This window comes from Sceloporus occidentalis, unplaced genomic scaffold (genome assembly GCF_023333645.1).
Source record: "Sceloporus occidentalis isolate IW3139 unplaced genomic scaffold, rSceOcc1.0.p SCAF_67, whole genome shotgun sequence".
NCBI lineage: Eukaryota > Metazoa > Chordata > Lepidosauria > Squamata > Phrynosomatidae > Sceloporus > Sceloporus occidentalis.
The window spans coordinates 3,437,385-3,450,000 of NW_028317047.1; the positions used below are offsets into that span (position 1 = coordinate 3,437,385).

The window sequence follows — 12,616 nt, forward strand, 5'->3', positions numbered from 1 at the left end:
TCCAAAACTGTTACATTGATTGACAAAAACTGTGAGCTTCGTTTTAGAAGGATGGTCTGGTCTCACCACTGTTTGAAGAACAGTCAAGGCCACATGGAAATGCCTGTGTTAAGACAACCTTGTAATATATCAGCAATTTTGCAACTGGGCTGGCAAATATTTGCTTCCATAATACAAAGCAAATATTATTTATACCTGGACGCTGCAACAGTGGAGCCACAGTGATTTTACATTGATAGCGATAAACATGCTTCATATTGGCATCAGACTTCTAGACATTTGTTGATTTATGAAAACATTTTGTCGTATAGCTTGGATATATTGCATAAAACCTGCAATTTTTTGTCTGACCATATTAATATGGGCAAAATATACAGAGAATGCTATTTATTCGGCTGCCAGCCAACATGTTTTAATATATAGTCTCCATACAGGTAAAGGTAAAAAGAATAGAGACATAACCATTATTATTTGAATGTTGGGGAGTCTGGTTTATAATTCCCATCTTGGATGCATTTGGAGCAGTAAAAATATCTGATATTATTGCTTTTCTGATATTGTTTTATATGTATCATGACATCATTCAATAAACTGGCAAAAAAGTGTGGGAACTCTAAACGAGTGAGAGGGGAAACTATAACTGGACCAAGACATAGCAAAAGTGCTAATATGTTTTGGTTCTGACACCACTTTCTTGATATTAGGATATCATGTAAATATATAAATTTATGATCTAGAACTGTAAAAAACACTGTCCCCATGTCCTGTAAATCCATTTTCATTTCTAACCGTAGAATACTTAATTTCAAGCTACCAAACACTCCCTGGAATTCTTTTTACATTAGTGCCAAACCTTGTGTTTGTTTTTCACAAGTGTAGCAAAGCTCTGTGCAGATGTTTATCATCTCTAGTCATAATCCATACGCAAATTCAAAATAAGAAGATTTATTTACCGTATTGGCTCGGATATAGGCCGCACTTTTTTCCCCCACTTTAAGTCTTTAAAGTGGGGGTGCGGCCTATATTCGGGGTCTAGCGCCCGACGCCCGGGACATGCAGTCCCGGGCGCCGGGCAGGCAGCGGGGTTAGGATACAGGGGACCTGCATCTTACTCCTCGATACGCTCAGACAGCCTCCCCTGCCAGCACTTCCCACGGGGGGGGGGTGCCGGCACGGGAGGTTGTCTAAGCGCATCGTGCGGTTGTCTAACCGCACGATGCGTTTTACCTCTGGCACCAGAAGTTGTATACGTGTATTGCGTAGATGTCCCCCGCCGGCCTCGCAAGACACCCGGGAGTCAGCTCCGGTAAGTCGGGGGGCAGAGGAGGACAGTGGCAGCATATCTCGGGGAGGGAGGAGGACAGTGGCAGCATATCTCGGGGGGGGGGGACAGTGGCAGCATATCTCGGGGGGGGACAGTGGTAGCATATCTCGGGGAGGGAGGACAGTGACAGCATATCTCGGGGGGGGGCAGAGTGGCAGCATGTTTTTTTGGTGCTTTTTTAAAGAAAAAAACTTTTTCTTTAAAAAAGCACCAAACTTTTAGGGTGCGGCCTATATACGGGGGCGGCCTATATCCGAGCCAATACGGTATTTGCAGAATTGTTTAGATTAGGACAGTAAGAAAAGTCAGGTATGGGCAGGGCCGGCCCAAGGCAAAATGCCGCCTGGGGCGAATTTTAAAATGCCGCCCCCCCTTATCTACCCTTCCTCTCCCTCCGTCCCTGCCGCCCCCCCTTGTACTTACCTTTCAGCAGTCCTGCGGCGAGTCTCCCTGTTCGCTCTCGGTGCCGGCTTGTAATGTTGAGTGCCGGAAATCTTCCGGCACTCAGCATTACAAGCCGGCACCGAGACCGAACAGGAAGACTCGCCGCAAAGGAGAGAGAGAGGGGCGCCGAGCGGGTACTGACAGCTTGGTAAGCGAAAACCACTCGGCGCCCCTTTTTCTCTCTTTCGCTTAAAAAAAAAAAAAGGGCTTGGGGCGGCAAAGTGCCGCCCCTTCAAAAGTGCCGCCTGGAGCGGTTGCCCCACTCGGCTCCATTGTCGGACCGGCCCTGGGTATGGGGGGTATGATGTATTGAAAACGTGACTATTTTTTTAACCTTGCAGAAAAATCTTTTTTTACACTAAAATACTTTGTACTATATAATTATATAGACCCTCCAGTTGGATAATTTATGTTCAGAATTTTTTTAGTTTAAAAAAATATACTCATAATCTGTTCATATACAATATCGATACATAAAGAACAGTGATCTGGGTGCGCTTTAAAATCCAGGAGAATGTATGAAACGTAGCTGAGAGCTAAAAAATTAAATTCTTGTTTCCGTTTCAAAGGTAGACTCTGTCCATGATGTAATTTTACTTTTTTTTTAAAGGGAAATAGTAACCTAAATAAACCAGGAGGTATCTGTGTCACAGTGTGCTTGACAATCTCATTATCCACGTGGCACTGCAGGTTTGGCTATTTGTTCACCCTGCCAGAGATGGGCATGCTCCACGTCCAGTAGACACATATGGTATACTGACCCTTTAAACACTCAACATTATTACTAAATAAAATGCTTAACGTTATAGGCTAAGAAGTCTTATTTTTCAATACTTTTTACAGCAGCTCTTCAATTCCTCTTAAAAAAAAAAAAAGTATGCAATAAATGTTTTTGCCATATTAACGAAATGAAATACAACATATTGTGTTAGTATAATCTGTTTGTAGGCGCAACTAGATATACCCAGGCTTGAGTTTTCCTATTGTGTGTCATGTGACATGAGTGGGATAATGCGTTTCTCTTTGTTCCTCCGATTACGTGTCATGCCAGCTGTTGGGCTCGGGGTCTTAATTCAAAACACAAGCTGGCATTGTATATGCTGGTGTCACCATTGTCTCCGTTTACAAGCTGGTAATAAATAATTTACCAGACTTTACTGCGGGATACTCTTTTTTTCCAAATGACGACTATGAGCGGATACTAAGTTTCAACACTACTGTGACACACAAGGCAAAGACTTGTCCGAGAGCAAAGTCTTGGCTACCTTTACAGTAAGGTTAGTGAAAGGAGAGTGATCCACAATGCTCAACAGGTGATTGCCACCTATCAGTAGCATGGCAGATGACACATAATTGAACAGGGGGTGTACTACGAGACAGTGATGGTTAAGCTAATTGTATGTGTTTTGTGTCTGACCAAATGTGGTTGAGAGTGGTGTGTGGCTGAGATGTGCGAACTGTATTTTGAGTGCTTGTGTTTTGGTTCAGAATACCATTTGTGTTAGCTTGGCCGAGAGTAGTGTGTTTGAAGATAAGTCTCTCTGACTAAGAGTGGTCAATATGATTAAAAATGGTCTGCATCAGTTTATCTGAGGGCAATCGTTGGGTTTGGGTTTGCGTCAGTGTGGCAGAGAATTGTGTGTATGAGTGTGTGTCAGTTTAGCTGAGGTTGGTCAGTGTGTCTCCTTTCCCCCAGTTTTGCCTCAATGTCAGTCTGATCAAAATAAAATCCCTTCATTTGTAAATCCATTGCATTTCATTTTCTTTGGAGAATGTCGTTTGGCCCTACCAGTTTTATTTCAACGCATGACTCTTATTTCTAACAGAACAAAGAATCTTTCTATGAGTGACGTTGCTCTAATGCTGCTATTGCAGGACAGGCAGGGGTGTCATCAGTCAGTGTTATTTCCATATCCACCATCATTCATGAAACTGATTTTTCCTAAATAGATGTTTTTTTCCTATTTATCTTCCTTTTGAATAAGAAAAAAATCTCACATGCAACGCAATCTGTAGAACCCATGATATTGGGGAACGACCAACCAATACCAAGTCTCCCTTGATTCCTCGTCGGTATTGGTCTGAAAAGTTTTGTGTATCAGTGTCTTGCAGACACATAGTAGCTGTGCGTATGAACACAATTTGCCTTTTACAAAAGCCCAATCAAGTGTGGGAGTGGGAAAAAAAGAAGTGGGTCCTTTATGCAGCCCAATTGCATTGAGATTCTTTTTACCATTAACACTGAAGTGATAAACTAAACACTACCAATCTGTTTTAGTGATAAAAAGGCTCAACAGTAAGCTTTGCTAAACAAGAAAAGATTTTCGCATTGATGCAATTTGGTTTCTACTGACATAACGACTTCGTTTGCGAATGCTTGTGTCTTGTGATCAGTGCACTTTACTCAGGGTGTGGGAACTTGGTATGCAGTATGTTTTTCCTAATCACAAGACCAGGTTACTGCTCTTTTCCTTTGAGATATGATTTATATAACTGTCATCGTGTTGCATATTGTATATATATTTTTTAATATAATTGTATCTTAGTTTTTACAGGCATGTCAGTACCCCAAGACATAATCATCAAGTAATGAGAAAGGAGAGAGGAGATTGTTCTAAACCTTCTCATCATGAACCACCTATCAGATGATGTACCCTACGCCCGGAGTAGCCTTTTGGGCTCCCATAGCTCTGTGCATGAAGTCCAGTCGGTCAACAGTTCCGAGTTGGTGGCCAGACTTGAATCCTACGAAAGCTCAGGAAAAAAAGGAATTTCTGATGTTAGAAGAACTTTCTGTCTATTTGCCACTTTTGACTTTTTGTTTGTCGCTCTACTGTGGATTATAGAACTAAATGTAAGTAAAGCAGAATTGTAAATTTCTATCTGTTTATCCTAAAAGTGGAATTGGCTTTACAACTTTGTCTGTATTATTTTACGGTGGAGGGTTGACTCAGATGCATAGCTTCCATCACTCTCAGTTTTCCCAGGACTGTTCTGATTTTGTTGATAGGCTTTCTGCTTTTGTTTCAGCAGTGTGGTGAGATAAGAGTTTTTATCATGGTGATGTAGCCTAAGAGAGTCAGCCTTTTCGACAAAAATTCAGGAGATAGTACACTATAGTAGAATTTAGGCCAGAAGTAGCGTTATATAGTATAAACTTTTTGTGTGCCCCCTAAATGTATCTTTAATTTACAGATATATAAAAATAAAAAATAAAACTTAAGTATCATTCATAATAACTGATCTCTCCACATTGTGAATATACAAAGCAAGTAATTCTATCTTTCTGCTATTGATGGGTGTTCTATAGTAGTTGGAATAAGTTGTTTTCACTTGTTTCCAAAAAAAAACCAGCAGAAAATACTATGATTTCCGTTTTAGCAATTCATCTTCCCAGTGTATATTTAGAAAGAATGCACTTTATTTGGATGCACCATCTGAACTAGTGTGCTGTAACACAATTTTATTTTTGTTTGTTTCTTTAGTCAAATGGTGGTATTATGGACGCCTTGCAGAAAGAGGTTGTGCAGTATGACTACTATTCTTCATTTTTTGACATATTTGTAAGTAAACTCTTTTAAATTAAAATGTTGTTCAGCCATTTTCTGTTCACTTGACTTAAAGGCCTGTAGTTACATGATTTTTACCATAAAAACACTAATGAGATGATTCGCTTGAGATGTACATAAAGCTATGCTGAAAGTTAGCAGGGAGCAGCAATTCTATTAACAACATTCTCTTATTGCTCCTGCATCCACAAACATTTATTTTACTGCAGAATGGTATTTGGTGATTTATTGTTTCTGTGGAGGGCAATTAGTGACTATCCCCAACCTTATCATTGTCTACAAGCAGAAAATGCCTGTCAGTCAGACAAAGCAGTTTGTAAATGTAATGGTACATGCTGCATCCTGAAAATCTGTGTGCTTCTTAAATCATACGTTTGGGATGTTTAACCCATGTGACAATGGATGATTTTATTTTTTGTACCATTTAAAGCCATGACGGCCCTGGCATGTCAAGTGTCACTAACTGTATATTAGTGCATGACGTGCCCAGACCGTCAGTTGTCATCAAGGGGTTAAAAGAAGCCTACACAGATTCTATTGTTGTATTAAATGTCAACATACATTTTTTATGCATTTATGGCTGTTAAAGGGTCTTTCCAGCCATCATATGCACTTTAATGCATATGATAGCTGCATGGTGTTGCTTTTGCAAATGCATGGAAGGGGATATGTTCAGCAGCTCTAGTGCTGGCTCAGTGAACGCCGCAGATGGTGGTCTATGCAGACCCCATTTGCATGGGCAGAAAGCACTCCCATTGATTTTCCTGCTACTGATTTCCTGCTTCAAGCAGCCAGTCGTTGACAAGAAATGTCAGACCACGGAGGAGGGCAGCTGCTGCAGCAAGGCTGCATTCTGTAGTTCTGTTAATTGCTTTATTATTATTATTATTCTGAACTGTGCATATTGTAGTGCTCACAGAGTACTTTAATATGCATTCTTCTTTGATGGAGGTGTCAGGAACACTAAACTGTCCCATTAATGATAATCAGTTTTACCTACAGTTTTGTTTCATTTTACAGTTGTAGCCGATAATCTGAATACATGTTTCCTTTCTTTTCACAGCTGCTATCATTCTTTCGTTTTAACATGCTAATTTTTGCATATGCAATGTGCAAAATTCGTCACTGGTGGGCTGTAGCGGTATGTTTCCGTCATCAAACTAAAAATAAAATGTGCATGGCATTGTGTATCTTAAATTGGATCTTAATTTTGAAAACGTGATTACTGTACTTAACATTATAAATCCCTAGTGCTGCCTTATACCCAAACCCTTCCCAGAAAGCATTTTCAAATCTTGTAGTATAGTGTCTAATATGACTAAAAAGTTGTTGCTATAGGTAATGTGATTTAACCTGCAGAAGAAAGAATACAATTAAAAATGAAAAAGTTGCATTTGCTTAAAATTCTAGAGATCTCCAAGCTTTGTCTGGAACAGCACCTTTAACCAGTGACGTATTTTGGTTAAGCACTACCCTAAGCTTGACCCAGGGCAGCATCCCAGCCACCCCACCACCACTTGCCTCCGCGGCCACTGTCCTCTATGCTGAGCACTGAAATGTGATTTCGTATCCCAGTGCACTGTATTTTAAGGTCGTGCTGCACCAACAAAGTTCCCTGTAGAGATAACTGATCTCCCCAAACGGCCTTTGGAGCAGGATCACAATGAGGAGCCTGCACCCCATTATGCCACTTATGGGCTACCATCCCCCTGGGTCCCTATGCCAGAATACGCCACTGCCTTTAAACATACATAATAGTGTCTAACACTATTTAGCATGCTTAAATTTATACTCTACATGTTTAGCATTCCAGTAACGTACAATTCATGTTGTATCTGTAATGCAAGAATTAGACAAACTCCATCTTCAGGGTCCCTGAAGTATAACTGATTGAGTATTATTCTCTTTTTACACAAAAAAGTATATTTTTTGTGTTATATTATATGCAGCAGTTTGTATGTTAAAGTTAAAAATCTTTTATTGATTATTAGCCAGCCGACTACCATATTTATTTTTATGACTTTTTAAACACAAACACGTAACCCTTTTTTTCTTGTTTTATGTTTAAAGGTTACAACAGCTGCAACGTGTGCCTTCTTGTTAGTGAAAGTGATATTATCCAGGGTACGGTACTATATTTTCTGCCCAATTGAATGCAAGAAGATCTGTATTGAATAAAACATTTATTCCTGTTTCTTTCTTTTAGTTATTCTCGCAAGGTGCTTTTGGCTATGTCCTCCCTATCATGTCTTTTATCCTGGCATGGATAGAGGCCTGGTTCCTGGATTTTAAAGTCCTACCCCAAGAGGCAGAGGCAGAAAACAGTGAGTTAAAATAATACAATTTTTCATTGCTTCTATTGTACATAAAACAATAAATCTAATTACAACATACACCTTCGAAGCATTCACTGTTATGATACAAAGACAATACAGAAGCCGGAATATGGTCCGTGTTAGTACTCCATTTTCTCAATGCAGTAAATTAAATACGCTGTAGTTTTAAAAGGACAGTAAAGCTGATTTACTGCTCATTTTAAGTTGAACTTCTATTTACCCTAAAAACTTTACTCTTTAAATATTGTCTTTGTTCATTTTGGCTGATATCATAGATTTCATGTACCCAACCATGAGTGGTAGGTGAGTTGAATATGAAACGTGCCATCTTAACCATCCAAAGCAAGTTACTCTTGTGAAAAAGAGTACCAAAAAAAAACTGCAATTCTAACAAAATGCCCAGATTTGTTTTCAAGGTTTATTAAAGCAAACTATACCTTGAATATGAAATAACATCGTTTACCTGGGAAATGCTGCTTTTTTAAGTTTAACACATATTCCCAAGCAGGCAACGCCACTGGGTGTTTTGCATGTGCATGTACAGGCCATTCAGTTTTACCGGTAATTTACATAAAGGAAGTATTGATTCCTTTCCTAATATTTTTTATAGTTCCTATATAACTGAACACTATCCATATGATGCCGTTATCAATACTTTTGTTTTTATATGTGGGATTTGTATGTGGCACTAGGTTCTTTAACATTTGTACAAGAAATTGGTTCAACATATTTTCCGTTAAGATGTGTTATTATAGTTATAATATTATTATTATTATATTTATATTATATTTTAGCTCCTTATATTTTATGTACTAAAATGTATTTACTTGCAAGACCAAGGACCAATTAAGGTCCATGCATTAGGGGAGATGGGCAAAATGGTTCTTCTACGCCGTCAAATTCTATGTTCCTATAATACTTCCCTTGGGTTTGAAAAGACATCATATACCTAGGTGAACATCTTTTTTGCAAGCTGTAAACAGCTTTCATGGATTCCAGAACCATCCCACAAAAGTATATGGTTTTGAAAAGCAGACAACTGTGCTACATTACTTGGGTTATTTTGACACTTTTCGTTTAGTCATTTCCTCATTAGTCTCTTTTGTGGTCTGTGACAAAAATAAAACGGCTTTTTTGCACACCCTCTGTGATTGTGCCTGTTAATTCCACAGGATAGGGGCAGTAACCTTCTAAACTATACTTTAGTCAGGTCAGCAGGGTAATTGTTTTATTAAAGTATTTTTTTTATTATTTTATAAGCCCCGATGACATTTAAAACTTAAAAAATACTTTCTTGTCACTTCTTAGATGCGTTATTCTACTTTTTCCCCCTTGAAGGAAAATAGTTTTGATTCTCTCACTGATCTCCCTGTTTTTTGATCACACAGTGATCTAAGAGAGTGATGGCACCTTCTGACCCGGGGTACAAGTAAAAGACCGTGGCCCTATCGGCTCCTTACCAACAACCTCAGATAACTGCCATATGTACTAGCACACACACACACTTACACACATACTTTCACCCTAACACAAACTCAGTCAAAGATACAGATACACTTGCATGCCTACACTGATACACACTCATACAAATACACACACTGACACTGACCCACATTAACACTTAATCTCACACTAATACATACTTACAGATACTCACAACTAACATACATACTCCCTTACCCTCTGGTCTTTAGAGCCCTTTAACAGCTGCTCGCACAGTGTATGAGAACCAACCCTTTTACTGCACTTTGTTATGGGACCCTGCTGTGTTCCTACTTCCATTAAGTCAACTGGAGACCCCCTCAAAGATTTCTTTTTGTAATCTTTGTGCAGTGTCAGCACTGACACTTCAGGAATTGAGTACACAAGCTGATTTTTAAAACCTTATAACATAAAAGGGTTTGGTGAATGTGGTTAAGGGGTTAATTGTGACTGTAATTCTATAGATACAGTATTACTAAGTTGGTAACTTCATATCTAAACTCTGTGCTGTTTTTGTTTATGAGTTGTAAGATGTGTTTAGTTATGGAATTGGGCACTCTCTTGTGAATTTCACACCCACTGGAATTCCACCAGAGATACTGTAATAAATGTTTGATTGTTTCTCTGCTTATACACACATAAAAGGTTGTGTTCATGGCTTGATATTCAGAATGCTTGTTGCTGGACCCATGGGTATTTTTAGTGCAAGGAAAGAGCTTACACATCAAGCTTGTACCTAGTGAAACACCCTTTAACAACTGAGCTTCAGCTCGGAGGAGTATGACCTATTTCCAGTTGTCCACCGTTATCTGCAAATATGTGCTAAATGGTTTTCTTTTTGTGATGACGATTATGTGGTTAATTTTTTGAATAACGTCAACAAGTACCATCCCCTGAAATGCCTAAAGTGACATTTTTCCTGTTATCTCATTTGACACTATGAAATCAAGATTTTAATATAACATGATAATAAATTTTAATACATACATGATGCCATATGAAGAAAATCTATTCAACGTGTTCTGTAAGCCTAGGACACTGTAACCTGAAAAAAACCAACACCGAAATATGCAGATTTTCCAGATATTGCCACGTGCCTTCAAAACGAAGGAACTAATTAGTAAGTTAGTAACAGTATCTCATGTCTTACTTTATGATTGCCTTTGGGGAAGAATACATGTATATGTATGCAAACATTTTAATTAAGTGAACTATTTTTATTTGTCAAATAGTTTAAATGTCACAGTGCATCTAACAAATGACTACTTTCCAGGACTCTTGATGATACGAAGTGTTTCTGAACAGGCTTCCCTTTTGCCACCTGCACCAGTGTCAGAGGGACTGTTTTATTCACCACCCGAATCTCCAGCAGGTAAACAGAGACATTTTTTCAATTATTATGTCCAAATTGTATTTCCATTTCCTGAAGCACTTACAAAAAGCAAGTGCTATTTTGTAACTTGTCTCTGCTAGAGAGAAATTGGGTAATACAAATATATGCATTATTATTATTAGATTTATATAGTCCATTATTTCTTAGAGATGTGTATATGTTTTAAACCCGCAGATTACAGAAAACCCAATGTGCATTATGCCAGCTTCATCAGGGGGAAACAAACGTAATGACAAGGAAGTGCCTTTATATAACCTGTTTTCGCAGGAACCTTAGATATACTTGGATAGTAATTGTCAGTCATGACCCATCTCAAATTTACCGTATTTCCCCATGTATAAGATGCACTTTAATTTATATATATTACCTAAAGTTATTGGCTGCCTGGGTATGATATGAGTGTTACTGATGTTAGCTGCTAGCAATTGTTAGCAATCACACTCCTATCATGCTCAGGCAGCCAGTACATGCACATAACTTTCAGCCTCCCTGTGCCCCCCTACACATGTATCCATGCTATCACACACACACACACACAAATTCATTCATTTACTCCCCACCCTTACCTGAACTGTGGTGCTGCTCACAGACTTCCGTGGGGGCTGCTGTTTCCCTCTGCGTTGCTCGAACAGGAACGGAGCAAAGTCATGTAATGTACATTCACGTGACTCCACTGTGTTCCGGTGTTGCCTTGACAGAACAAGAGACGCTGCTGAGCAACACAGAGGCAAGCAGCAGGTAAAAAAAAAATAAAAATCTACCACCACTGTGTAAGACGCACCCAGTTTTTAGACCCCAGATTTTTTCTAAACAAGGTGCATCTTATACATGGTGAAATACGGTAATTGGATGAGGAAACATCCTTAATTACGCAACCTTAGAAATGATTGGAAGGTGATTCTGTCAATGATGACACACCTCCTGTTTTATTGGATATCACATGAAAATAAGGCAACATCCTGAATTAACCCCTTCAATCCCCTATAGACGTACCGGGACGTCTAGCCTTTCGTGCAGCGTCAGGAACACATCCCTCCCTGCACGGGAGAACAGGCTGTCGTTTGACAGCCTGGACCCCCCCCTGGCAGCAGAAGCCAGCGTCGCTGGCTTTCTGCTGCCCGATCTCCTGTAACAACTTGGTGTGTCATTAGCCTTGGGGGACTGAACCACATCCGGGTCAGTGACATTACTGCCGGATGTGCGACACTGGGGGAGAGAGAGAGATAGATAGAGAGAGAGAGAGAGTTCGTTTTGCAGAGCTGCAGTGCTTAGTGCAAAACCACATTATATATTGGGGATAGTGTAGTGTTTTAGAAATTGGCCAGGTAGGTACAATGGCGCAACATGTCTTCAGCGCTGAGGAGGCTCATGACTGCCTCACTCAGTCTGATGACGAGGCCACTCTGACCGCGTCAGACGCCGAGGCCACTCTGACCGCGTCAGACGCCGAGGCCACTCTGACCGCGTCAGACGCCGAGGCCACTCTGACTGCATCAGATATTGATCCAATATCTGAGGAATCCTGCTGTGCGTCAGATAATGACGAGTCAGAGGAAGACGATGATGGCCAGGGTCCATCTGCCAAAGCCAGGCGTGGAGAGCCTGACTCTAAATATAATTGGGTGCCCCCAAATATGATAGACCCAGTAATCCCTGCTTTTACTGCGACTCCTGGCATCAGATGTGACATCGATGCTAGCGAGCCAAAGTCATTTTTCCATTTAATGTTTGCCCCCGAGTTTTTTGAGCTGCTAGCAGCTCAAACAAACCTCTATGCAGCCCAGTGTCAGGCAGCTGACCAAGGAGACAGAAGCCAGACCTGGTACCCCACTAACTCCCATGAAATTAAAAGATTTTGGGCCCTGACCCTTATGATGGGCATTGTGAAAAAGCCCACGATACGCTCCTATTGGAGCACAGATCCCGTAATATCCACCCCTGCTTTTTCCCAAATAATGCCCCGGAACAGGTACTTTGAGCTCCTAAGATTTTTACATGTTACTGACAATTCCCAATGCCCCCCTAGAGAGCACCCCCAATTTGACCGTTTATATAAATTGAGGCCCAT

At 40.1% G+C, this 12,616-nt stretch overlaps 1 protein-coding gene across 1 annotated transcript in view; it reads left to right on the plus strand.

Moving 5' to 3' along the window:
* The first annotated feature begins 4,397 nt into the window (after positions 1 to 4,397).
* LOC149286659 (STARD3 N-terminal-like protein) overlaps positions 4,398 to 12,616 on the plus strand; it is a 26,121-nt gene continuing 17,902 nt past the window's right edge. Inside the window, exons 1-6 of the mRNA XM_089493846.1 lie at positions 4,398 to 4,622; positions 5,254 to 5,331; positions 6,401 to 6,478; positions 7,408 to 7,461; positions 7,544 to 7,661; positions 10,429 to 10,527. Coding sequence (XP_089349972.1) covers positions 4,398 to 4,622; positions 5,254 to 5,331; positions 6,401 to 6,478; positions 7,408 to 7,461; positions 7,544 to 7,661; positions 10,429 to 10,527 — 652 coding nt within the window. The remainder of the gene's footprint in view (positions 4,623 to 5,253; positions 5,332 to 6,400; positions 6,479 to 7,407; positions 7,462 to 7,543; positions 7,662 to 10,428; positions 10,528 to 12,616) is intronic.